We start from the raw sequence: 25,787 nt of genomic DNA, 5'->3' as shown, positions 1-25,787 counted from the left end.
TCAGATCATTTTCCAGAAATTGGGGGAAAGTATTTTTCATCACAAATAATGTATCTTTATTAGTGGAAATTGATAAAAATTGGTTGTAAGCATTCTAAATGTACTGATATAAAATAAAAAGTACCGACCAAACAAAGTAAAGGTCTACAATCTATATTCTAATCTAAATAACATAGAATAAAGAACTTCGGATTCTGGAGATCTGAAACAAAAGCTGAAATTGCTAGTGAAACTTAGCAGGTCTGGCAGCATTTGTGGGAAAAAGTGGAGTTAATGTTTTGTGTCCAGTGATTCCTCATCAGAATACTTCTGAAGAAGGATCAGTGGACTCAAAACATTAACTCCACCTTTTCTCCACTGATGCCGACAGACCTGCTCAGTTTCTCCAGGAATTTCTACTTCTGTTGTTGTGTGTGCATATGTATATGTCAAACTTAGTCTTCTTCACACAACCTTTCAATCTCAAGGAACTAGATAATCAAATTTATGTGAAGGTCCCAACTGATTTTACTCAGTACTACTCAACGCTTTCAGTAGTTAAACCTACTTTGACAGTTTTTAAGGCTTTTGTATTTGAACAACTGCCTTATTCAGAACCTGATGCAATAACTGAGCCAGTCACAGTGCAGACAGTTGTTGAAACTGTCTCAACGCCTCTTTCATGCATTAGTGACCACTGGTAAAATCTTGTAATATTTATGAATAAACCTGAGGACCACTTCAGGCTGTAGTTTTTTTTTTAATGTCCGTAATGTTAAATTTCCAGAGATTTCACATGTTCAGAATAGTCATGAAGTTTTGGTTCTGCACAACTATTGTTTGCAGCTTGATCCTAATCCTGACCCCGGCCCACTTACCAAGATGAGTGAGAAGAGGGTATTTTGGACAGATGCTCATGCCATCTGTGGTGCAGCAATCTTTTTCAGCTGAGACAGCCTTGCCTGGGCACCAGCATCAGTCCAAGACTTCTACAGAATTGGGAAGGCTGTCAGTTTTAAATTTCGCGGTTTCCCTACTGCAATCAATTACTCCAGAAGGGACTGCAGAAAGGCAATGATGCATTCAATTGAAATGTATCTGTATTCCCCTACCTGAGGCATTTAAAATTGCTGGTTGTTGGGAGCCAGGAGTTGCCTGGCATGACTGTGACATAGAGACAGGTTATAAACATAGAATCCCTACAGTGTGGAAACAGGCCATTCAGCCCAACAAGTCCACACCGCCCCACTGAAGAACATCCCAGCTAGACCATTCTCCATGCCTAACCAAAACATCCCTGGGCACTTTGAGCAATTTAACATGGCCAATCCACCTACCCTGCACATCTTTGGAATGTGGGAGGAAACTGGAGCACGCAGAGGAAACCCACACAGACACGGGGAGAATGTGCAAGCTCCACACAGACAGTGACCCAAGTCTGGAATCAAACCCAGGTCCCTGGTGCTGTGAGGCAGCAGTGCTAACCACTGAGCCACCGTGCCGCCCTAAATATATAACGCAGGATATCTGCCTCTTGTTTGTGGTGTCATAATGGATCTACCAAAATGTGGATAAATGCATTCAGCACTTCTTCAAACTTTTAAGTGTAAATTTGTGTCGAAAAGCTATCATCACCATGAAGACATTCAGCTCCTCTGACTGACAGACATTCTGTCATAAGTGGAACAAAAACAAAGTTGCTGGAAAAGCTCAGCAGGTCTGGCAGTGCTTGTGAAGGGATAAAACAGAGTTAACATTTCAGGCCTGCTGAAGTTCAGAAACGTTAACTCTGTTTTTTCCTTCACAGATGATGCCAGACCTGTTGAGATTTTCCAGCAACTTTGTTCTTGTTTCTGATTTACAGCATCCGCAGTTCTTTCGGTTTTTTTCTTTCGGTTTTTATTCTGTCATCACTGTCCTGTTTTAATGGCATTGGCATCCCAGATAATATAACTTCAAATCTCCCGAGTTTAGAGCCTTTTATGTACATTGTGACCAAGGTTGGACTTAACAGTCATAAAAGTTTATCTTGACACAAGTATGTAGCATAGAATCTATTGTACACAATAACATATGTTTTTAACTTCATTGACATCTTGGAAAATATTTTGCAATTCAGATTTCAATGGATCAGTTTGCTAAGCAATGGGCAAGTAAATATAGTAATAGTAATTTATTTTTTCACTTTTCAGAGCATCAACAAACATTTACAGATTTTGATCTTTAGCTTAGACTTTTCACAATGTGCTGTGCCAGCCGTAGGCAGCACAGAGTATAACAGAGCTAAGTTCACTGAAGTTGTAAAAGGTAAGTGAAGGTTCTTCAACTTCCTGGACATGATGGCAACTCAAGCCTCCTTTGTGACTCTGCACAACCCCTAAACCCCAATACCACTACCTACTCCATTCCAATCCAAGTCACATATTTGTCTACACGTGTGCTTTAAGAAAGCAAATCATATTATATTGATCTACGTGTATATTGAAATGATTGTACACACTTTTTTTGCTTTTAGGTGCATTTTACTGGTGGCCCTGGGCAGGGGCAATTTCACCCTTTGTTAACAACCAACAATCTAATAAATAGTGTTATATAATATCCTAAATAGAGTTTTATTTATGTCTTAGTAAGTATTGCATATCTCTGTTCAAAGTGTTGTAAGTTCAATTCTTAACTTTTTTTTCTCTCACTGAAAGCTCTAAGTAATAATGAAGTGTCAGTGATTGGCTATGATGTTAGTCACTTCCTGGACCATTTGCCACTTCATTATCAAAGAAGCAACTTGGATAATGAAAGGTAATTAAATTATAAAATATTTTAAAATCCACATGATTATGTTGGAAATTTCTTTGTAAATGAAAATAAATTTATGGAATTTTGAAAAATCTTGTTAGTGTTAAGTGAAATTGTGCTTCGCACCTTAGCCAGGGCAAAAGTTTCTGTGATTGATTCACAACATTACAAGCAAACAAATTCTACTTTTAAAAACATGTAAAACTGGTTGACGTAGAAATTGGTATGTGCCTGAATTAGTGTTTTCATCCCTATTTCAGCCTTTCGGCAACTGAAACCCAAATTTGTATCTTTGCAGCCTCTGGAGTTAACAATTTCTGTGCTCTCTCCCTTATCTCATCCCTTAGCCTCCATAAACATCAGTTTGTATAAAACATCAGCTTGTGTAAAACTTTGATTCTCAAATCTTAAACCGCAGCAAGTTTCACTCACTTATCCCTCTTCCTGCTGACCTAAATTTACCTCAACACACCAGCATTTTCATGTTCAAGACCTCATCCTTACTTAAATGCTTCTACGCCCTCTTTGGTTCCTATCTCCACAAACTCCTCCAGCCCAACAACTAGAACATAGAACATAGAACATAGAACAGTACAGCACAGAACAGGCCCTTCAGCCCACAATGTTGTGCCGACCATTGATCCTCATGGATGCACCCTCAAATTTCTGTGACCATATGCATGTCCAGCAGTCTCTTAAATGACCCCAATGACCTTGCTTCCACAACTGCTGCTGGCAACGCATTCCATGCTCTCACAACTCTCTGCGTAAAGAACCTGCCTCTGACATCCCCTCTATACTTTCCACCAACCAGCTTAAAACTATGACCCCTCGTGCTAGCCATTTCTGCCCTGGGAAATAGTCTCTGGCTATCAACTCTATCTATGCCTCTCATTATCTTGTATACCTCAATTAGGTCCCCTCTCCTCCTCCTTTTCTCCAATGAAAAGAGACCAAGCTCAGTCAACCTCTCTTCATAAGATAAGCCCTCCAGTCCAGGCAGCATCCTGGTAAACCTCCTCTGAACCCTCTCCAAAGCATCCACATCTTTCCTATAATAGGGCGCCCAGAACTGGACGCAGTATTCCAAGTGCGGTCTAACCAAAGTTTTATAGAGCTGCAACAAGATCTCACGACTCTTAAACTTAATCCCCCTGTTAATGAAAGCCAAAACACCATATGCTTTCTTAACAACCCTGTCCACTTGGGTGGCCATTTTAAGGGATCTATGTATCTGCACACCAAGATCCCTCTGTTCCTCCACGCTGCCAAGAATCCTATCCTTAATCCTGTACTCAGCTTTCAAATTCGACCTTCCAAACTGCATCACCTCGCATTTATCCAGGTTGAACTCCATCTGCCACCTCTCAGCCCATCTCTGCATCCTGTCAATGTCCCGCTGCAGCCTACAACAGCCCTCTACACTGTCAACGACACCTCCGACCTTTGTGTCGTCTGCAAACTTGCTGACCCATCCTTCAATTCCCTCGTCCAAGTCATTAATAAAAATTACAAACAGTAGAGGCCCAAGGACAGAGCCCTGTGGAACCCCACTCACCACTGACTTCCAGGCAGAATATTTTCCTTCTACTACCACTCGCTGTCTTCTGTTGGCCAGCCAATTCTGTATCCAAGCAGCTAAGTTCCCCTGTATCCCATTCCTCCTGACCTTCTGAATGAGCCTTCCGTGGGGAACCTTATCAAATGCCTTACTGAAGTCCATATACACCACATCCACAGCTTGACCCTCATCAACCTTACTAGTCACATCCTCAAAAAACTCGATAAGGTTTGTAAGGCATGACCTACCCCTCACAAAGCCGTGTTGACTGTATTTGATCAAGCCATGCTCTTCCAGATGGTCATAAATCTTATCCCTCAGAATCCTTTCTAACACCTTGCAGACGACAGACGTGAGACTTACCGGTCTATAATTGCCGGGGATTTCCCTATTTCCTTTCTTGAAGAGAGGAATTACATTTGCCTCTCTCCAGTCCTCAGGTACGACTCCAGTGGAGAGCGAGGATGCAAAGATCTTCGCAAGTGGCGAAGCAATTGCATTTCTCGCTTCCCAAAGCAGCCGAGGACAAATCTGATCCGGGCCTGGCGACTTGTCAATCTTAATGTTTGACAAAATTTTCAGTACATCAGCTTCCTCTATCTCTATCCATTCCAGCATGCACACCTGCTCTTCAAAGGTTTCATTCACTACACAGGTCGTTTCTTTCGTAAAGACAGAAGCAAAAAACTCATTTAGGGCTTCCCCTACCTCCTCAGGCTCCACACACAAGTTCCCTATGCTATCCCTGATCGGCCCTACTCTTTCTTTGACCATTCTCTTATTCCTCACGTAAGTGTAAAATGCCTTTGTGTTTTCCCGGATTCCTTCTGCCAAGCCTTTCTCGTGCCCCCTCCTGGCTCTCCTCAGACCATTTTTGAGCTCCTTCCTTGCCTGCATGTAATCCTCTCTAGCTGAACTTGACCCTAGCTTCCTCCACCTTATGTAAGCTACCTTCTTCCTTTTCACTAGAAGCTCCACCGCTCTCGTCATCCAAGGTTCCTTTATCTTACCCCGTCTTGCCTGTCTCAGAGGGACATATTTACTCATCACTCCCAACAACTGTTCCTTAAACCATCTCCACATGTCTATAGTTCCCTTACCATGGAACAACTGCTCCCAGTCCATGCTTCCTAACTCGTGTCTAATCGCATCATAGTTTCCTCTTCCCCAATTAAATATCCTCCCATTCTGCCTAATCCTCTCCTTCTCCATAGCTATGTAGAATGAGAGAGTGTTATGGTCACTATCACCAAAATGCTCTCCCACCACAAGATCTGATACCTGCCCCGGCTCGTTTCCGAGCACCAAGTCTAGAATGGCCTCTCCCCTCGTCGGCCTGTCAACGTACTGCGTTAGGAAACCCTCCTGAACACACCTTACAAAAACAGCTCCATTCAAATCTTCTGCTCGAAGGAGGTTCCAATCAATATTAGGAAAGTTAAAGTCACCCATTACAACAACCCTACTGCGTCCACACTTTTCCAAAATCTGTCGACCTATGCTTTCTACAATCTCCCTGCTGCTATTGGGGGGCCTGTAGTAAACCCCTAACGAGGTGACTACTCCCTTGCTGTTCCTAATTTCCACCCATACTGACTCAGTAGGCAGATCTTCCTCGACAATGGAAGCTTCTGTAGCTGTGATACCCTCTCTGATTAGTAGTGCTACACCCCCTCCTCTTTTTCCCCCCTCCCTATTCTTTTTAAATGTTCTAAACCCTGGAATATCCAGCAACCATTCCAGCCCATGAGAAACCCATGTCTCTGTTATGGCCACAACATCATAGCACCAGGTACTGATCCATGCTCTAAGTTCATCACTTTTATTCCTGATACTCCTTGCATTAAAGCAAACACACTTTAACCGATCCCTTGGTTCCTTCCCAGGAAAATCCTTCCCACTAGCTGGTCTACCTCTTGCTACTGCCTCACCTGCATCAACGCTCACCTCTGGTATACAGCTCAGGTTCCCACCCCCCTGCCATACTAGTTTAAACCAAACTATTCTACCATATCTCATCTGATTTTCGCATCTTGTACTTCTTTCTGTCCTTCATCAGCTTTGGTTCATCTTCAACTTGGTGTCACTTTTGACCCTGAGAAGCACCTTCAAGCATATTTTCACAGCACCACCAAGGTGGCCTACTTCTTGTCATCTAATTTTGTACCTGTTGCAGTGACTGAATCCTTCATCTATCCTTTTGTTACACTGACCCTTAAATATCCCAATGCACTCCTGGCTAGCTTCCCAAATTCTACCTTGTATAAACTTGAGGCCATCCAAAAATCTATTGACTGTGACCTTATCGCTTTCCAATCACCCATCAATGTCTCAACTTTGAAAATTTCTTGATCTTATTTTCACATCATTCTACAGTACCACCCCCACCATCGCCATCTCCACGCTTTCATAAACATCGCCACCCTAACAACTCTCAAAGACTTTTGTTCCTCTAATTTTGGCCTCTTGAGCATTCCTGATTTTAATCATGCCGTCATTGGTGTCTTTGCCTTCAGCTGCTAAGGTCCATACCCTACTAAACCTCTTCGCTTCTCCTCACCTCACATTCCTCCTTTAAAACACTTCTTAAAACCTACCTCTTTTACCAAGCCTTTGGCCATCCACCCCACTCATTCAAATGTAAGTCAAGATCAAATTTTGCTTTATAATACTCTTGTGAAGCTCACAGTGCAATATTATCACATTCAACATGATATATAAACTAAACTCTCGTTTGCGTGTTGTTGCTATATAGGCCCACGCCCCGGGATTCCCTCACAAAAATAACCCATCAAATATCTACCTCTGTGCACTAAATAATTTCCTTACAGCAGCTCTGATCTAATTTTTGTTCAATTTTGTAGCTTGGCATTCATTTTTGTTATCGTATATCTCAGCAAAGTATCTAGAGATATTTTCTGTGACAAAGACGCTTTATAAATTTGTGGCGGCATGGTGGCTCAGTGGTTAGCACTGCAGCCTCACAGCGCCAGGGACCCAGGTTCGATTCCTGCCTCAGGCGACTGTCTGTGTGGAGTTTGCACATTCTCCCGGTGTCTGTGTGGGTTTCCTCCGGGTGCTCCGGTTTCCTTCCACAGTCCAAAGATGTGCAGGTTAGGTGGATTGGCCATGCTAAATTGCCCATAGTGTGTTGGGGTGTGTGTGTTTTAGGGGGATTGGTCTGGGTGGGATGCTTCAAGAGGCGGTGTGAACTTGTTTGGCCAAAGGGCCTGTTTCTACACTCTAGGTAATCTAATCTAAATTGAAGCTGTTGTTGCAAGAATTCTATCTTTAATCTGTTAAGGACCTCCAGCTTCCATCCTCAGATCTGCAGATTGAGTTCTGATTTTCTGAGGGGCAGTTGGAGCAAAATAACTGTGATTGCCTGCCCAGTCAAATATTTTAATATTGTCTTGCCCCATCCCAGCTGTGATTTGGGTTGGCATATGCTCCTGCTCTAATTGGGCAGATATCTGAGGAGGAGCAGTAGCTATGAAAGTTTGGGCTGTAAGTCTTCCATGCCTTCTGATCCAAATCTAGGCATTATCCTCGCTTTACTGAAATAGTGAAGCTCAGTGTTTTGCGTTAACAGGATTTCTTAAGTGGTTTAACCTTTCTTTTATCTCACGTTTTCAGCAACTTTTCTCCAATGGAAGAAGGAAGTGAAGATGAGCTGGCAGAACATAACAGTGATATCCAGTTTCATGGAAGATCTCGCCTTTCAGCTTATCAGACTGTTTGGGAAAAGTTTTCTGTACAATCAAATGCAGAGAGGGACTCCTTCCTGATTGGTACTTTTCCCAGCACTTTTCTATGGAGCACAGCTACTGCCTCATTTAAAATTGAGGGAGGCTGGGCCGAACAGGGGAAAGGAGAAAATATTTGGGACAGGTTTGCACATGAGGGAAAAGTGGAAAAAAACCAGACGGCAGATATTGCCTGTGATAGCTTCCATAAAATTGATTATGATGTTTACTTAATGAGAGGTTTACAAATTAACTCTTATAAGTTCTCCTTATCATGGTCTAGAATTTTCCCGACAGGCAATTGGACTAAACCGAACCAAGATGGAATAGACTATTACAACAAGTTAATTGACAGTCTGTTGGAGTCCAACATTCAACCAATGGTAACTCTATATCATTGGGATCTTCCCCAAGCTTTGCAAGATATTGGTGGATGGCAGAATGAGAACATCATAAAAGCATTTAGTGATTATGCAGATTTTTGTTTCGCTACCTTTGGAGACCGTGTGAAGTACTGGATCACATTTAATGAGCCCTGGGTAGTTAGTTATGCTGGCTATGGCACAGGACAGCATGCACCCGGAATCAGTGATCCAACTAATGCATCCTATAAGGTGGCCCATTCTGTAATCAAGGCCCATGCCAATGTTTGGCACATTTACAATAATAACTACCGCTCTCAGCAGCATGGTCAAGTAGGAATAGCTTTGAATTCAGACTGGGCAGAACCTAAATCTCCTAATAAGCCAGAAGATGTTCAAACAGCTGATCGATACCTGCAGTTTATGTTGGGCTGGTTTGCTCATCCAATCTTTGTTAATGGTGACTATCCAGAAACCTTAAAAGCTCAGATAAAAAAATATAATCAGGAATGTCCTTCTGCCCCTGTCCATTTTCCATCATTTACAGAAAAGGAAAAACAATACATAAATGGAACTTCAGATTTTTTTGGACTCAGTCACTACACCTCTCGACTAATCAATTCTACCACCAATAAAGTATGCGTTTCAGATTACAACCGTATTGGAGACTTTTTTCCACAGGTTGACAATTCATGGCGCTCAACTGTATCACCCTGGATATACATTGTGCCCTGGGGCTTACGAAGGTTACTAAATTTTGTTACCCATGAGTATACGGGTACCAGCATTCCGATTTACATAACAGGGCATGGAATTCCAACAGAATATGATGGCCTTGATATCATAAATGACACCATAAGGATAGAGAGTATTGCTGCCTACATTAATGAAGCACTAAAGGGTAAATATATATTCCTTCTGTCATTATAGATAATTTAGGAATAACATGTAAGTAACATATAATGCTAATTATCCATAAATTATTCAGCCAGTCATTTCTGCTTTAATATCATTTGACCATTGTATTGCAGGATACCATCAACAATATACCCTGTTTTCTTAAATAAAAAAAGACCTTGTATTGCAATTACAGATTCAATATCGATGTATGATATGTACAAATAATCTATTGATAAATATTCATCTGTTTATTCAGTACTGAAGCACTCATTCCAAAGGTGTCATAATCTAAATTATTAAGAAATTAACCTACTATCTTCCACACTATGGTGTATTGATCTTGTAAACCATATTGCAACCTACAATCTAGTCTATCCCAGTTCCTTGTATGTGGTCTGATCCAGCAAGGTGACAACTATTGTAATACACTTATCACAGTGCCAAGCCATTACTAAGAAAACAAAAGCGCACAGATTTCTTAATATGCCCTCAATCAAAATAGTACAACAGTGATGATTGAAGATTCCATTAAGCCTCGACTATCATTCATAGAATCCCTACAGTGTGGAAACAGGCCATCCAGCCCCAACAAGTCCACACTGACCCTCAGAGCATCCTACCTAGACCCAACCCCCTATGACCCACCTAATCTATACATCTCTGAACACTGTGAGCAATTTAACATGGCCAATCTGTCTAATTTGCACATCTTTGGGCTGTAGGAGGGAACTGGAGCACCCAGAGGAAACCCATGCTGACACGGGGAGAATATGCAAGCTCCACACAAAGAGTCGCGCAAGGGTGGAATCAAACACGGGTTCCTGGCGCTGTGAGGCAGCAGTGCTAACCACTGAGCCACTGTGCCACCTGTCTCATATCATATTGATAAAGGTTCAAAAAGTGGTTTGCTAATTTGGTAGTTATGTGACACACACCTAATCTACTATTCCTGCCATAATACAATTTCCTTAGCTATTTTAATTAATGTTTAAGCACAAAGTTGAAGCAAATAGTAAATTACTGTATATAGCACATTTTGAGAGAAGTTGCTGAAAACAGATTTTCTTAGATGTACTGCAGAAATGCCATACAGTTTCAATAGGGCTTGTTGGCAAAAAACAAGCATTGTGATGATTATGAGTTTGGCAAGAAAGTAATGATATGAATCACATGACAAAAATAGAGAGCTACTGGTATTTTAACCTTTACTTATTTATCATAACTATTTTTGCAAAATTAATGAAGATTTAAAGGTAAAACATGTTGCAAAGCTGAATAATGACTTTAAAACTGGTTGATCGATAGCCTCACATAATTTGCTAGTTGCATATATTTGCTGCAAACATATTTAACATCACTTTACCTTTGCATTCCACCAGCTTCTATCACAGATAATGTCAATGTGAAGGCATTTACACTACGGTCATTAATGGATAGTTTTGAAGGTCCACAAGGGTACAACCATCGATTTGGACTCCATTACGTGAATTTTGAAGATTCTAACAGACCTAGAACGCCAAAGGAATCAGCATATCTTTACACACAAATAATCAAGAATAACGGTTTTGTTAATCGTTCTTTGAAATACTTAATTCAGACCACTGTTCACAACAATAATGTTAAAAAATTAACTGCTTTGCCTGCATCTGAAGTACCTTCTAAAGCTAAGATTGTGTGGGAGAAGTTTTCAGGCCAGGAGGACATGGAAAGGGATACATTTTTTTATGACACATTCCCAGAAGGATTTGTGTGGAGTGCATCCTCTTCAGCTTATCAGATCGAAGGAGGGTGGAATGCTGACGGAAAAGGACCTAGTATATGGGACAATTTCACACACACACCTAATATGGTCTTGAAAAGTCATACAGGAGATGTTGCATGTGATAGTTACAACAAAATTGATGAAGATCTTTTCATGCTTCGAGCACTGAGAGTTCAAACTTACCACTTTTCTATTTCATGGCCTCGTATTTTCTCTAATGGCAGTATTGAATCATTGAACTTAGCTGGTGTCAATTACTATAACAAGCTAATTGATGGCCTCCTTGCCAGCAACATTACACCAAGGGTAACACTTTACCACTGGGATTTACCTCAGGCTCTTCAAGATATTGGAGGCTGGGAAAAAGAAGAATTGATTGGCTTGTTCAATACATACGCTGATTACTGCTTCAAAACTTTTGGTGATAGGGTTAGGTTCTGGATCACATTTAACGAACCCTCTGTATTCAGTTGGGAAGGATATGGCACAAGCTCCTTTCCCCCAGCTTTAAATGAACCAGGTCATCTTCCATACAGAGTAGCACATGTAGTGCTAAAAGCTCATGCCAAAGCTTTTCACACATATGATGATAAATACAGGAGTACTCAGAAAGGCTTAATTTCCATCAGCCTTAATGCAGACTGGGCAGAACCCAAGATATTTAATAATCTCCGGGATGTGGCTGCAGCTGATCGCTACCTGCAGTTTACTTTGGGCTGGTTTGCACACCCCATTTTTAAAAATGGTGATTATCCCGAGGCAATGAAATGGCAGGTTGGAAACAAGAGTGAACTGCAACATCTGTCAGCTTCAAGGCTTCCTCAGTTTACAGAGCAGGAGAAAAATTTTATCCGTGGTACTGCAGATGTTTTTTGTCTCACTACATACACCACGAAAATTGTAAGTCATAATATTGCCAAACTGAAATCATTTTCTTATGAATATGATCGAGACACAGCTGAAGGATTTGACCCAGGATGGCCAACATCAGCTATTAAGAAGTTCAGGGCTGCAGCCTGGGGGCTCAGAAGACTTCTGAACTGGATCAAAGAGGAGTATAGCAATCCCCCTATTTACATAACTGGAAATGGAGTAGCTACAAAACCGATTTCCACTGTGGATGATACTGACAGAATATTCTTCTACAAAACGTATATCAATGAGGCTCTAAAAGGTTATTTGTTTCTATTTTTCATGTACAAATAGTACAGGAAGTGTTTATTGAGGGCGCTTGTAACAATTCTAACTCTTAAACTTAAAAAAACCGAAAGAATCGCGGATGCTGTAAACCAGGAGCAAAAACAAAATTACTGGAGAAGCTCAGCAGGTCTAGCAGCATTTGTGAGGCATAAAACAGAGTTTATGTTTCAGGTATGGTGACCCTTCCTCAGGTGGACAACAGCGCTCAGAACAAAACCGGACCCGAAAATTTAAGAGATAATGGGAACTGCAGATGCTGGAGATTCCAAGATAATAAAATGTGAGGCTGGATGAACACAGCAGGCCAAGCAGCATCTCAGGAGCACAAAAGCTGACGTTTCGGGCCTAGACCTTAACTCTGTTTATTACCTTCACGGACGCTGCCAGACCTGCTGAGCTTCTCCAGCAACTTTGTTTCTGATCCCAACTTTTGAACTAGTTCAGCTAGTCCTCTCATCCAAAATTAAAAGAGTGATAGAATCATAAGGACACGCAGCACAAAACAAATCTTTCTGTCCAACTCGTCCATGCCAACTGGATATCCTATATAAATCTAAACCCATTTACCAGCATTTGGTCCAAGTCCCTCTAAAAACTTCCTTTTCATATACCTCTCCGGATGGCTTTTAAATGCTGTGATTGTCCTGGTCTCCACCATTTCCTCTGGCAGCTTATTCCATACATGCAGCACCCTATGTGTGAAAAAGTTGCCCCTTCGGTCCCTTTTATATCTTTCCTCCTCACCTTAACCTTTGCTGTCTAGTTTTGGACTCCCTGACCCTGGGGAAGAGACTTTGTCTATTTATAATCCATGCCCTTCATGATTTTATAAACCTCTACAAGGTCACCCCTCAGTCTCTGACAATCCAGGGATTACAGAAATATCTGGATTTCTTCAGGAAGGAATGACCTCTAGTTACTTTTGCTCATGCTTCAGCTAATTTGAAGTCTTTTCTATTTTAATTAAAACACATAAGATATAGAAATGATGGAATCAAAAGAGAGAGCTGAGAAGGACAAAGATAAGAAGGGTCACAGCAGGAAGAAAGTTGGTTACAGTTCAGTAAATGTCAAACTTACTGTCTCTGCTCCACGAAAGGTTTTCTTTAAATATTATTAATGTTTTAGTTATATGCTGCTTTATCTGCAAACTCATTTACAGAAATATTGTACTGAAAATACAGTCAAAGAGAATAACATTGAACTACTTAATAGTTTATGCAATGAAAGATAACAATTATGAACCAAGTCACCTGGAATTCTTTGTACTCTATTTTTAAAAATTGCAGCTTACAAGTTGGATAATGTTAACCTTAAAGGATACACAGCTACATCCCTTCTGGACAGTTTCGAATGGGTCAATGGTTATAGTTTTCAGTTTGGACTGCATCATGTAAATTTCAAAGATCCTAACAGACAAAGAACTCCAAAGAGGTCAGCACATTATTTTACAGAAATAATTCATGGCAATGGCTTCCCACCTCGGAAAGAAGATGAATTCATTTATGGAGAATTTCCAAAGGATTTTGCATGGAGTGCAGCTACTGCTGCCTATCAGGTTAGTTTTTAAACTAGTTGCATACTTCGAGTTTTACAGACTTGTGCCACATAATTGATATTTTTACCTTGATTATAGTGTTTATGCATAGAAATAATACATGTTTATGTTTATTTTCTACGGGTTTTAATCAGAAATTGGCCACCATTTCTACTAACCACACTGTGAAATAAAATATCTGAACATCAAGAATAAGGGAGATGTCAGAGGTAGGTTCTTCACACAGAGAGTGGTGGGCGTGTGGAATGTGCTGCCGGCAGTGGTAGTGGAGTCAGATACTTCAGAGACTTTTAAACGACTCTTGGATAGGCATATGGAAGATAGTAAAATGTAGGGTATGCAGGGTAGTTTGATCTTAGTAAGATGCTAGGTCGGCACATCATCGTGGGCCAAAGGGCCTGTACTGTGTTGTACTGTTCTATGTTCTATGTTCTAGTACATTTACAAAGCAAAGAAAATTTGGGAGAAAAATGACTTGGATATCGCCGTCACCAGTGATTTCAAAAGGGATCTCCAGACGTTCAGCAACAGTGATGGATGCTTACTGTGCTTGCTGTTCTCACAGGCAGCAGCCAGGAAAGTACAAGCACTGAAGCCCTTCACTTTCAATTTCAACTTTCAGATAGTGGCATAACTGATTGAGTCGTTTAAAATAGATGGCGAAATGTTATAACAAACTTGTAAAGAACTATATACAGCATGGAATTTTTCATCATAGTAGAGACATTTTCAATTTTGAATATAAATTTAGTTTTATCAGACTGAGTAAATATGTTTAATTATGAGGCTAGTGTTCTGTTAAAAACTGGTTATGTTTCATTCAACAAGGTGTAACTTTTTGAAACATTTTTATGACAGTATTAACAGTATGAGAAGTTTTTCTGGGATTTCACACTGGGGGACCTCAACATCACACCTTCTGGAAAAGTATGAAATCAACAATAGCAATATGTAGATGTCTGTATTATTTGTGCATTCATGTGCTGACTCTGAAACATTGGAAGAATTACTTGGAACACCAATAGTATTGCTATCATTACCACTAGACTAATATGTATAGAACTGTTCTAATTCCTATGTTGGTGAGCCATGCGATATTACAGTCTGACTTCCCAAATGTCACACCATTGTTACTATAAGTTTATAAAATCATAAGAAATAAGAGCAGACATAGGCCATCAGGCCCTTGGACCTCCTCTGCCGTTCAATAAGGTCATAGGTGATTTGATTGCTGCCTTAAGACTACTTGCTTGCTAACTATGCCTTGACGCTCTTGTTGATTAGAAATGTGTCCAGTAAACCTCAAAACACTCAATAACCCAGCCTCTACTGATCTCTGAGGTAGATAATTCTAAAGATTATCAGACCCTTGAGAGAAGAAATTCCTCCTCATTTTAATCTGAAACAGGAGACTTCTTATTTTGAAATTGTGCCCCTAACATTATCTATTATATAGCATTATCTATACTGTCATCCATTGCTGTAATTCAGCTCCTACTTGTTTGTAACAGTTGTGTTGTTTTCTTCAGAAAATTGTGATCTGCAATCTTTATATCAACTATATTTGTCAGTCATGTCACTGGCTGTTTGCAACAATAACATCGAGTAACTCCAACATCATTGACAACATACATAAGCTGTTGTAAAAGGAAGATATCTGCACTAGTCTACTAGCACTGCAGATGAAGTGGCTATGAAAGCACTTGATGCACACTGCCCTAACCTACATGACAAACCCTGCTCAAATGAAAGAAAAAATTTAAGACTAAAAGTGCATGTCACACTCACTGACTGATTGTACCTGTTTGTGTGGAACATTATAACTTGTGGTACAGTCCTACCACTGACTTTCTTGGCAATATCTAGTAAATTCACCTTTTCCAAAGTGTGAATATTGATAGCTGGTGGGTACAGACACTCTGGACTTTTATGAAGTATTCTTTCAATTTTGAACCAAATACTTAAGTATCTGTGCATGAGTATCTTGAGCCTATCCTGACATGTAAGCAGCAACATTGCAAATTTCTCACTATGCTCATTCAAGTGCATGTGGCAACAAAGCTCTGTCTCACTTATAAAGAGAGTGAAATTCTATAGAAATTATTTCCATAATTTAGCAAAAACACTGACAAGCTATCCTTGAAACAAGTAGTTTGTCTTTCCCAATCAAATTATATCAATTTACCTAAATTCAGCAATTGCTTGGCAATTCGGGCTTGTTGCTTCAATGCAGATTCAACATAAGCAATAGAAAGCAGTAAGGACAACAGTGGTGCCATGTCACATTATTTTATTAAGAATTCCTTGTAAAATTCAGAACACCATCATGAAGAGAATGTTACTGGTAAAAATTTATCTTATTTCACAGATGCTTATATGTGAGAATTGCTGCTGAGTTGATTAGTAAAGCCAGTGATGCAAAATATATTTTCTACCACTAGATGTTGCTAGTGCACTATACTCATAATAGAAACCAATTTATGGCAACCAATTTACTTTCTGGTTATTTTGAATCAACCTGTTAGTTTATGTTATGATATACTTTTGACATGAATGGAACTTGAACCTAAACCATCTTGTTCAGAGGGAGGAACACTGCCCCTGTGCCCCAGGAGCCTTCTGAATTTGCCCTCAATGTTTGCAAAGGAAACACAAAGGACAAAGAATGTTATGATGTTCAATATTCGTAGAAGACATAATATTAAGCAGATGTTTAAGGACATGAATTAATTGTATATTTATTCTAATTGTATTTAATTTGTTTAATTGACCATAGATTGAAGGAGCTTGGAGAGCTGACGGAAAAGGACTTAGTATATGGGATACCTTTAGTCATACACCCTTGAAAGTAGGCAATGATGATACTGGAGATATAGCCTGCGACAGCTATCACAAGATTGATGAAGATTTGGCTATTCTGAAACAACTGAAAGTCAACCACTATCGCTTTTCCCTATCCTGGCCTCGCATCCTTCCAAAGGGAACCACAGGATATGTAAATGAAGTTGGATTAAATTATTATATACGGTTTATAGATGCTCTTCTTGCAGCCGACATTAAACCTCAGGTATGTATGCCTAATTAACAAAACTATATTTGTTAGTAAATAAAGCATTAAGGATCATTTCAGCTAAACACAAAATACAGCTATTTGTACTTAAAGCATTAACAGGATAACATACATCTTTAGTTTGGCAATTTTATTTTAACATTCCTCAGTTCACACTGTACCGTAAAGGTTAACTGCCCTGTTGAAAAGAGATATTTTTGAGCATTTTTTGGGACTCATTTTCTTAAGGTAATGAATTGTTAAATCAGACTAGGCACCAGGTTTACTCATAACAGTCTACTCATAACAAATGGAACTTAGGTGGGGCAATGATCATTTAGTGAGGGGTGAGTCATTCATGTTCCTGATCAATAACCCTGCTGGAGAGTGCCTGTGTGGAGCTAGCACAAGAAGGCTGTCATTTTAATGATACATCGCGTATTGGGGTTATTTTATATAAGACATTAAAACACATTACAAGTTGCGAAGCTGACTTCACAGCAAGCCAACTGATTTCTGTGCGCATAGCTTGCAGACACACAGCAGACTAGCTGCCAGGCAGGGTCACATCATTGCATACACATAGCACCTGGATCCTTAAAACTGAACTCATTCGAAGGCAAGGTGCACAATATAACTGGGGCAACAGGAGGAACAAAAGTCATGAACTGTGTGCACGAATTGGCCAGCAGTTGTCACTGTTTACACGAAAACATGGCAAGGTTTTGGTTTGGAGCAGGAGTGGACACTGATGTCTCAGAACCAGAATCTAATAAGAACCTCTTCAGAAAAGTAGGAAGAGCATTGAAAAGAATGAAGCATAGAAGTTAATTCTCAGATAAGCACATTTTAGCCATTGATGAAATGGTGTTAAATTTAATAACTAACAATCTGTCATTGTATTTTTCTCTTGCTTGCAACAGGCTTTTAAATTAGACTAAAGGAAGTAACTTAGTAAGCTTAGTAATGATTAACATAAGGATTCAAGAGCATTCATCAAGGGTTAACTATCTTTTAAAGAATTTTAAAAGATTGTAGGACTTCTTAAAAACTTTGTACTTATTAAAATGATTGATTTTATATTTTTGCTGACAGAGGCATTATATTATTTAACATTTTCTGGATTTTGAAATCTGTAATTGTATGTTGCTGTAAGAAGATTGGACAAGTGTTTTGAGCATTAAGATTGAGGTATCAAATGTCCTCTTAAAAATCTGTTGTCACTTTATAAAGTGCATACTCTAGTTTCTGCTTCTTATTTTCTGGTTATCTATAGGTCACCCTTTATCATTGGGATTTACCTCAGGCTCTGCAAGATGTTGGTGGCTGGGAAAATAGTAGTACCATTGACCGATTTGTGGAATATGCTAACTTTTGCTTTCAAAAGTTAGGTGACAAGGTCAAGTTCTGGATAACTTTGAATGAGCCTTACAACACAGCACTTCTTGGTTATGGCTACGGCACTGCAGCACCAGGTATTATGTGGTACAGGTGCTCTTTTTCAGTCCTTATGCATATGTATCATGCATGTACAAACACTTAGAAGCAAGTATTGTAGATTTGTATTTAATGCCTTACAGATGCATGTGAACAATGATTTTCACAAAATATTATTTTAGCAAGTTGTCTTTGCACCTCACCCATTTTCGTCGACATGATTCCATTGGCCTCAAGCCAGAAGTTTTGTTAGATCATTTAGACTTGCATATCTAAACCTATGATCAAACAAAAACTTCAAGCATCTGATTGAATCATTCATGTATGGATTATAGTTACGTTCTAGAAGTGAGAATGTTATTGAGTTCAGGCTACGTATGCAAGTGCAGTGACAGATTCTGTTTGAAATGTTTAACATAGAACATAGAACATTACAGCACAGTACAGGCCCTTCGGCCCTCGATGTTGTGCCAACCTGTCATACCGATCTCAAGCCCATCTAACACACACTATTCCATGTACGTCCATATGCTCATCCAATGACGACTTAAATGTACCTAAAGTTGGCGAATCTACTACCGTTGCAGGCAAAGCGTTCCATTCCCTTACTACTCTCTGAGTAAAGAAACTACCTCTGACATCTGTCCTATATCTTTCACCACTCAATTTAAAGCTATGCCCCCTCGTGCTCACCGTCACCATCCCAGGAAAAAGGCTCTCCCTATCCACCCTATCTAACCCTCTGATTATTTTATATGTTTCAATTAAGTCACCTCTCAACCTTCTTCTCTCTAATGAAAACAGGCTCAAGTCCCTCAGCCTTGCCTCGTAAGACCTTCCCTCCATACCAGGCAACATCCTAGTAAATCTCCTCTGCACCCTTTCCAAAGCTTCCACATCCTTCTTATAATGCAGTGACCAGAACTGTACATAATGCTCCAAGTGCGGCCGCACCAGAGTTTTGTACAGCTTCACCATAACCTCTTGGTTCCGGAACTCGATCCCTCTATTAATAAAAGCTAAAACACTGTATGCCTTCTTAACAGCCCTGTCAACCTGGGTGGCAACTTTCAAGGATCTGTGGACATGGACACCGAGATCTCTCTGCTCATCTACACTACTAAGAATCTTACCGTTAGCCCTGTACTTTGCCTTCTGGTTACTCCTACCAAAGTGCATCACCTCACACTTGTCTGCATTAAACTCCATTTGCCACCTCTCAGCCTAGCTCTGCAGCTTATCTATGTCTCTCTGCAACCTACAGCATCCTTCGTCACTATCCTCAACTCCACCGACCTTAGTGTCGTCTGCAAACTTACTAACCTATCCTTCTACGCCCTCATCCAGATCATTTATAAAAATTACAAACAGCAGTGGACCCAACACCGACCCTTGCGGTACACAACTAGTAACTGGTCTCCAGGATGAAAGGTATGCAGATGGGGCCGGTTAGCTCAGTTGGACAGCATGTGATTCAGAGCAGCGCTAACAGTGCAGGATTCAATCCATTCCAACTGAGGTAGATTTAAGGCCTGCCTCCTTCTCTCCCTTGTAATAAATTCACATTAACTGTGGTTCTGTGACTGTTGAATAATCAAGGATGCTGAGTGGAGAAGGTAAATCTAGATGTACTAGGTGCATTTGAATAAAAAGAATGCCCTACTAGGTCTCAAATCCATAACCTTCTGATTCAAACATCAGTTCACACTTGCATGTCACCCAGCCAAATGTTTTGCAATTCACTTTAAATCTTCCTGGAAAAATGGATGCCAGTAGGATGTAGAGCAACCAACAGAATTCTGACGGAAGTCTTTAGACTCGAGAGAGATCAGGATAGAATAGATAGAGTGAGACTGTTTCTGCTGGTACAAGGTACAAGGAGAGGGCAAAGATTAAAAATGATTTGCAGAATAAGCAAATGTAATTGAAATAACACTTCAGTAGCCAGCATTCCTTCACCAATCACTCTTTATTCACAAATGTGTAGCCTTCAACAATAGCACAGTCTGTCACTGAGGTCAGTTATTCAGGGTGCCTAATGTCCCTGACATTCATTCCTTTATGTTAGTGAGATCTCTGTAATTGGCCCAGGTTAACAACTCAAATCAGAGAACTCATATTCTATGAGGTCCTGCTGGGTAACCTCGTTTACAATCACTACAGTAATGTGAGAGTAAGTTTTTTCAAGCCATCGGTGGTTCTGGTCTGGAATGCAGTGCTTGGATGTGTGTTGGAATCAGGGTCAATCGAGACTTTCAGGATGATATTAGATAATTATTTGAATAGAAACAATGTTCAAGAATATGGGGAGGAGGCAGGTGGGAGGCACTAGGTAATGACACTCATAACAATCTGGTGCAGGTATGATAGGCTGAATGGCTCTTTTTAAGCTGTTAAGTTGTTATTCTGTGATGTATGGAATGGCATCAATTTTAACCCTTCAGGTGGGAATCCCATGGGATTGTTCAGAATCCTACACACATCCTAATGGTAACTTCAATACAGAGTAAAACCTGGCAGCGTAAAACTATTATTGCATGCAAATCCTGTCCGTTTTTCCGTGAGCAAGCTAAATACATTTGCTCCTATAAACCTCCAATATTGTGAGGAAATATTAACTTTTGTCTCAGATTTCCAGCATCCACAGTTCTTTTATTTTAAATATTTATTAGCAGTTTTACTAACAGCCTTAGTTACTATCCTGGTAAAACATTAAAATAATTAATATGGAGGTGATATTGATGCATTATATTTAATTACACTACGATTCTGACTAGCCTACTCTGTTTTATTCTGAAAAAGTACGATTTTTTAAAAATTAATCAACCGCTACGTTGTGTGTTTTAAGGTATTGGCACAAGATTAGGCAGAGCACCTTATATAGTTGGTCACAATCTAATCAAAGCACATGCTGAAGTTTGGCACCTGTACAATGAAACTTACAGACCACAACAGGGAGGGCTAATCTCCATTACTATCAACTCTGACTGGGTTGAGCCAAGGAACCCATATAAACAGGAAGACATAGATGCTGCAAAAAGGCACTTGATGGTAAGAAACAATTCATTTTGATTTACATCTTATTTAGTTAATTAAGTTGGACTCCATTTAAAAACAGGAGACTATAAATAAACCTCTTCCTGCTCCTGATTGTTGTTAAGTGACTTCCTTTGGAGGGCCTGTGTGTGAACAATGAGTTAGATTTTATGGCCACTCGTGAGCTAATACAAATGCACTGTCCACAGACTTTATATGGATAGTTACAAGTGTGCTTCTTGTCAGTTAATTGTTCAGAAAGTGTGATATCCTTTGTAGAACATCTGGAACCTGTAAAGAAGGGATCCAAATGATCCACTTAGATGGTCAAAGTCCACCATATTTCAGTGTTTCTATCCACTCTTATCCAACACCTCAATAAAAATTAGGCACATTAAATGATGTTGAAGGAATAGGGCACAACCTATGTAATAAAAGCACCTTGTACAGTTACTTAAACATTGGACAGGAAGATTTCCCATATTTCATTTATAAGTTAGTGACTTGATATGAATTGAATAACTCCAGAAGAAACACAATAGAGTCAGGACACGGTTGAAGTGTAGTTTTAAGTTCTTTGTCCTTTTAGTTTTACGGTGGTTGGTTTGCATATCCAATTTTCAAAAATGGTGACTACAATGAAGTGATGAAAGCACGTGTAAGAGAGAAGAGTCTGGCTCAAGGTTTACCTAAATCTCGGTAAGTAATATAAACTTTCCAATGACTGAAGCATGTAAAATGGTTGTGCAAATCGAGATTACAACAAATGACTTTGATTTGTCCATTGGCAAAAAGTGTTTAGAAATTTTCTATGAATCACCACCATATTGTTTTCCTTTTTGTCCATAAATCAATATTTTCTTTAAAATTAATGCAGTTATTACAGAATGATGCAAATCTTGTGGTAGCTGTTAAATTTGTAATTGAAAATGTAATTATTTAGTGAAATCATTTAATAACAATGCTGGACTTGTGCACTGAATTAATGGCTCAGATGAAAGACTGAGTAGAATTTCAGTTAGGTTCTGAGAAAGTAATCACTAGGATAAAGATACCCTGCACTTTCCCAGCACTTAGGGAATTGGGTTTAGTTAAGCGGAAAATGGGCTAGATATCAATCAGATCTTGTTGCCGCTGTATGATCTCAGGATTCCTGGGTTTCCCCAAAATATCTGTAATATTTTCAGAAAGGCTCATGTGGTACTTCAGTGTGATTATGGACTTATCATGCTGCATAGCCTGTTTTTAAGCTCTAGCCGATTGGAAATACATTGACATTTTCATTTAGATGCAGTGAACACATGTATTCTTAGCCTTTCACAATATTCCCATAATAGATCAACCATCCACTTCCACTGAAACAGCACATTTCAGGTGGCATCTGTTTGACACTTTCTGAGCACTCGTAGTGCAAGATTTCCCCAGATTTCACAAGAGATAGCACATCAGCAACAAACTAACAAAGTTGCTAAAACTAAAATGATCAATGTAATAAAAATACAAGAACTATTACCCCTCAGAAATCTTTGACAGCTAAGTAGTGAACTGCAGGGTTTTAATGACTGTGCACATTAAGATAAAGATTAAGTATTTTACAAGGTAGGACATATTACTGAATATTACAGGCTTTGTCAAGTTTTACATGACACATTCATGTCTCTTGTTTGTCCTTGAATTAAACTTTAGCATTCACTGAGGTAGTTCTGAATATATTTCTGTACAAGTGACTTGTGCAAAATCTTGCATTCAAGTTCGCGTAAAAACATCAAAGTATGGATATCTAATAATGTCAACTATAGATTAGCTCACTTGACTGTTTATTATTTTCATCTTTGCAGACTTCCTGAATTCACTGAATCTGAGAAACAAAGAATTAAAGGAACATATGACTATATAGGATTTAATCACTACACCACAGTCTTGGCTTTTAATGTCAATTTTGGGAATGCTATCCCAACGTATGATGCCGACAGGTAACAGTTTTGAAAAAGAAAATAGTAAATTTATCAGAGTTAAAAATGTTAGTCAGACTATTGAAAGTTCGCAAAACATTACATTCTTCACCATAATTCCTATCCTCTGTTGTCCAGCTCCATGGAATTTACCTCATATGGTTTCCTCTGTTAAATCCAAATCCATCCAGGACATCTTCAGCAATGTCTTCTTGTATTGACCCCATAATTTCACCCCTATGACCCACATGATCCATTGGTCCTCATCTCCTCTTTATCCACACTTAATCTGCACTTTGCCACACATTACTGTGACCATCAAATGTATACTGGTGGCCATACCTTTACTTCTCCAATACTCACTGTGGTGTTTGAACTATTTCTTGTGTTGCATGTCAAACTGTTTGTTGAACAACAAGTCCTCAATGAACCATGATTTCCTCCAGCACTACAGAAAGTAGACCAACCTATTGTTAGCAATAGCACCATCATAAACTCCACTCACTTGTTACTACTTCCATCCTTGCCCAGCTTAGGTCTTGGCTTCAACCAAACTAGCCATAATCTTGTTGTCATCTTAGGCTCATTGATTCAACTTATTGCCTCCTACCAATGCATTTAAAATATATCTTTTAAAGTTACTTTTAAAACCTACCAGACTCTCCCCAAGCTATTTCTGCAGCCTGTTCTAATCTTATTTTCCTCAATGCTGTATTCACCTGACTCTGTCCCTTTGAGCTTCCCCTCGCTTTGGGTCTCCATGTGTATTGATGTCACGATATTCAACCATTAAACTGTTTTTTGTAAAGCTTTTCCTAAACTTCCCTGATTTTACAATTCTTTTTCTATTTTTCAAAACTCCACATAACCCTATGATTGAGCCTTTGGTCGTTGACCACTCCTAATTCTCATTGATAATGGGAACTGCAGATGCTGGAGAATCCAAGATAACAAAGTGTGGAGCTGGATGAACACAGCAGGCCAAGCAGCATCTCAGGAGCACAAAAGCTGACGTTTCGGGCCTAGACCCTTCATCATGTTGGCTTGACTTTAACTTCTCCCATTCCCATTTGAAAAGCACTATATTCTTCAGATTAAAAGCACTGCATAAATGCACATAATCAGATAAATCCACTGATCTATTGGCAAACAATGCGCCAACATTTTGGATTGAGGTTCAATTAGTTTGCTGGTGTAACTGTAGCTGGTGGAAATTCTGAAGAAACAATATAAATGGTGATTAATAGTATGCTTCATTTGCAAAAAAAGTTAGTATTTATTATAGATTTTGGCCAGAATACAATAGAAAGACTTATAAAAGTTTTGGGTAATTTCAACTTACTAGAATCACAATTAATGGAGCAGTTACAACCTCAAAATAAAGCTGGCAGACGTATTGCTCTATTAGCAGCAACAATCCTATCAGTATTAGAGTCCCCATCTAAAGGATGGTCCAAATGTTTAAGAGAGTAGAGATAATGGGAACTGCAGACGCTGGAGAATCCAAGATAACAAAGTGTGGAGCTGGATGAACACAGCAGGCCAAGCAGCATCTCAGGAGCACAAAAGCTGACGTTTCGGGCCTAGGCCCTTCATCAGAGAGGGGAATGGGGAGAGGGACTGGAATAAATAGGGAGAGAGGGGGAGGCGGACCGAAGATGGAGAGAAAAGAAGATAGGTAGAGTGGGGAGTATAGGTGAGGAGGTAGGGAGGGGATAGGTCAGTCCAGGGAAGACGGACATGTCAAAGAGGCGGGATGAGGTGGTAGGTAGGAAATGGAGGTGAGGCTTGAGGTGGGAGGAAGTGATGGGTGAGAGGAAGAACAGGCTAGGAAGCGGAGACAGGCTGGGCTGGTTTTGGGATGCACTGGGGGGAGGGGACCAGCTGGGCTGGTTTTGTGATGCACTGGGGGGAGGGGAAGAACTGGGCTGGTTTTGGGATGCAGTGGGAGAAGGGGAGATTTTGAAGCTTGTGAAGTCCACATTGATACCATTGGGCTGCAGGGTTCCCAAGCAGAATATGAGTTGCTGTTCTTGCAACCTTCAGGTGGCATCATTGTGGCACTGCAGGAGGCCCATGATGGACATGTTGTCCGAGGAATGGGAGGGGGAGTTAAAATGGTTTTCATCTGAGGAATGGGAGGGGGAGTTCAGGGGGAGTTTTTGAGGTATGCATATCCAACACCTCTCTCATCAGTATTTGTGGCAGCTCTCAGTACTAAGCTTGCAGCCAGCCCAGTGCCCATTAGACTCCCTGAGTATTGTTCAGGGCAAAGCAGACAAACTGCTTCATGAGATAATGTGAACTGCAGATGCTGGAGAATCCAAAATAACAAAGTTATAACATGTCCATCATGGGCCTCCTGCAGTGTCATGGTGATGCCACCCGAAGGTTGCAGGAACAGCAACTCATATTCCGCTTGGGAACCCTGCAGCCCAATGGTATCAATGTG

At 40.0% G+C, this 25,787-nt stretch overlaps 1 protein-coding gene across 4 annotated transcripts in view; it reads left to right on the top strand.

Annotated features, from left to right (window-relative positions):
- The window catches only part of LOC125453817 (lactase/phlorizin hydrolase-like), a 60,932-nt gene that overhangs the window by 12,984 nt on the left and 22,161 nt on the right, over positions 1-25,787 (top strand). For 3 of the 4 annotated variants that reach the window (XM_048533799.2, XM_059647430.1, XM_048533800.2), the window contains 10 exons: positions 2,172-2,286; positions 2,676-2,775; positions 7,970-9,342; positions 10,721-12,277; positions 13,593-13,861; positions 16,638-16,928; positions 18,187-18,385; positions 21,196-21,398; positions 21,973-22,082; positions 23,222-23,356. In XM_048533799.2, coding sequence (XP_048389756.1) covers positions 2,172-2,286; positions 2,676-2,775; positions 7,970-9,342; positions 10,721-12,277; positions 13,593-13,861; positions 16,638-16,928; positions 18,187-18,385; positions 21,196-21,398; positions 21,973-22,082; positions 23,222-23,356 — 4,352 coding nt within the window. Of the gene's footprint in view, positions 1-2,171; positions 2,287-2,675; positions 2,776-7,969; positions 9,343-10,720; positions 12,278-13,592; positions 13,862-16,637; positions 16,929-18,186; positions 18,386-21,195; positions 21,399-21,972; positions 22,083-23,221; positions 23,357-25,787 lie in introns of those variants that run through there. The other variant, XM_048533801.1, reaches the window with a different exon arrangement.

This window comes from Stegostoma tigrinum, chromosome 7 (assembly GCF_030684315.1).
Source record: "Stegostoma tigrinum isolate sSteTig4 chromosome 7, sSteTig4.hap1, whole genome shotgun sequence".
Classification (NCBI taxonomy): Eukaryota; Metazoa; Chordata; class Chondrichthyes; order Orectolobiformes; family Stegostomatidae; genus Stegostoma; species Stegostoma tigrinum.
Note: the sequence above shows the minus strand (reverse complement) of the source record. Positions and strands in the feature narration are given on the sequence as shown.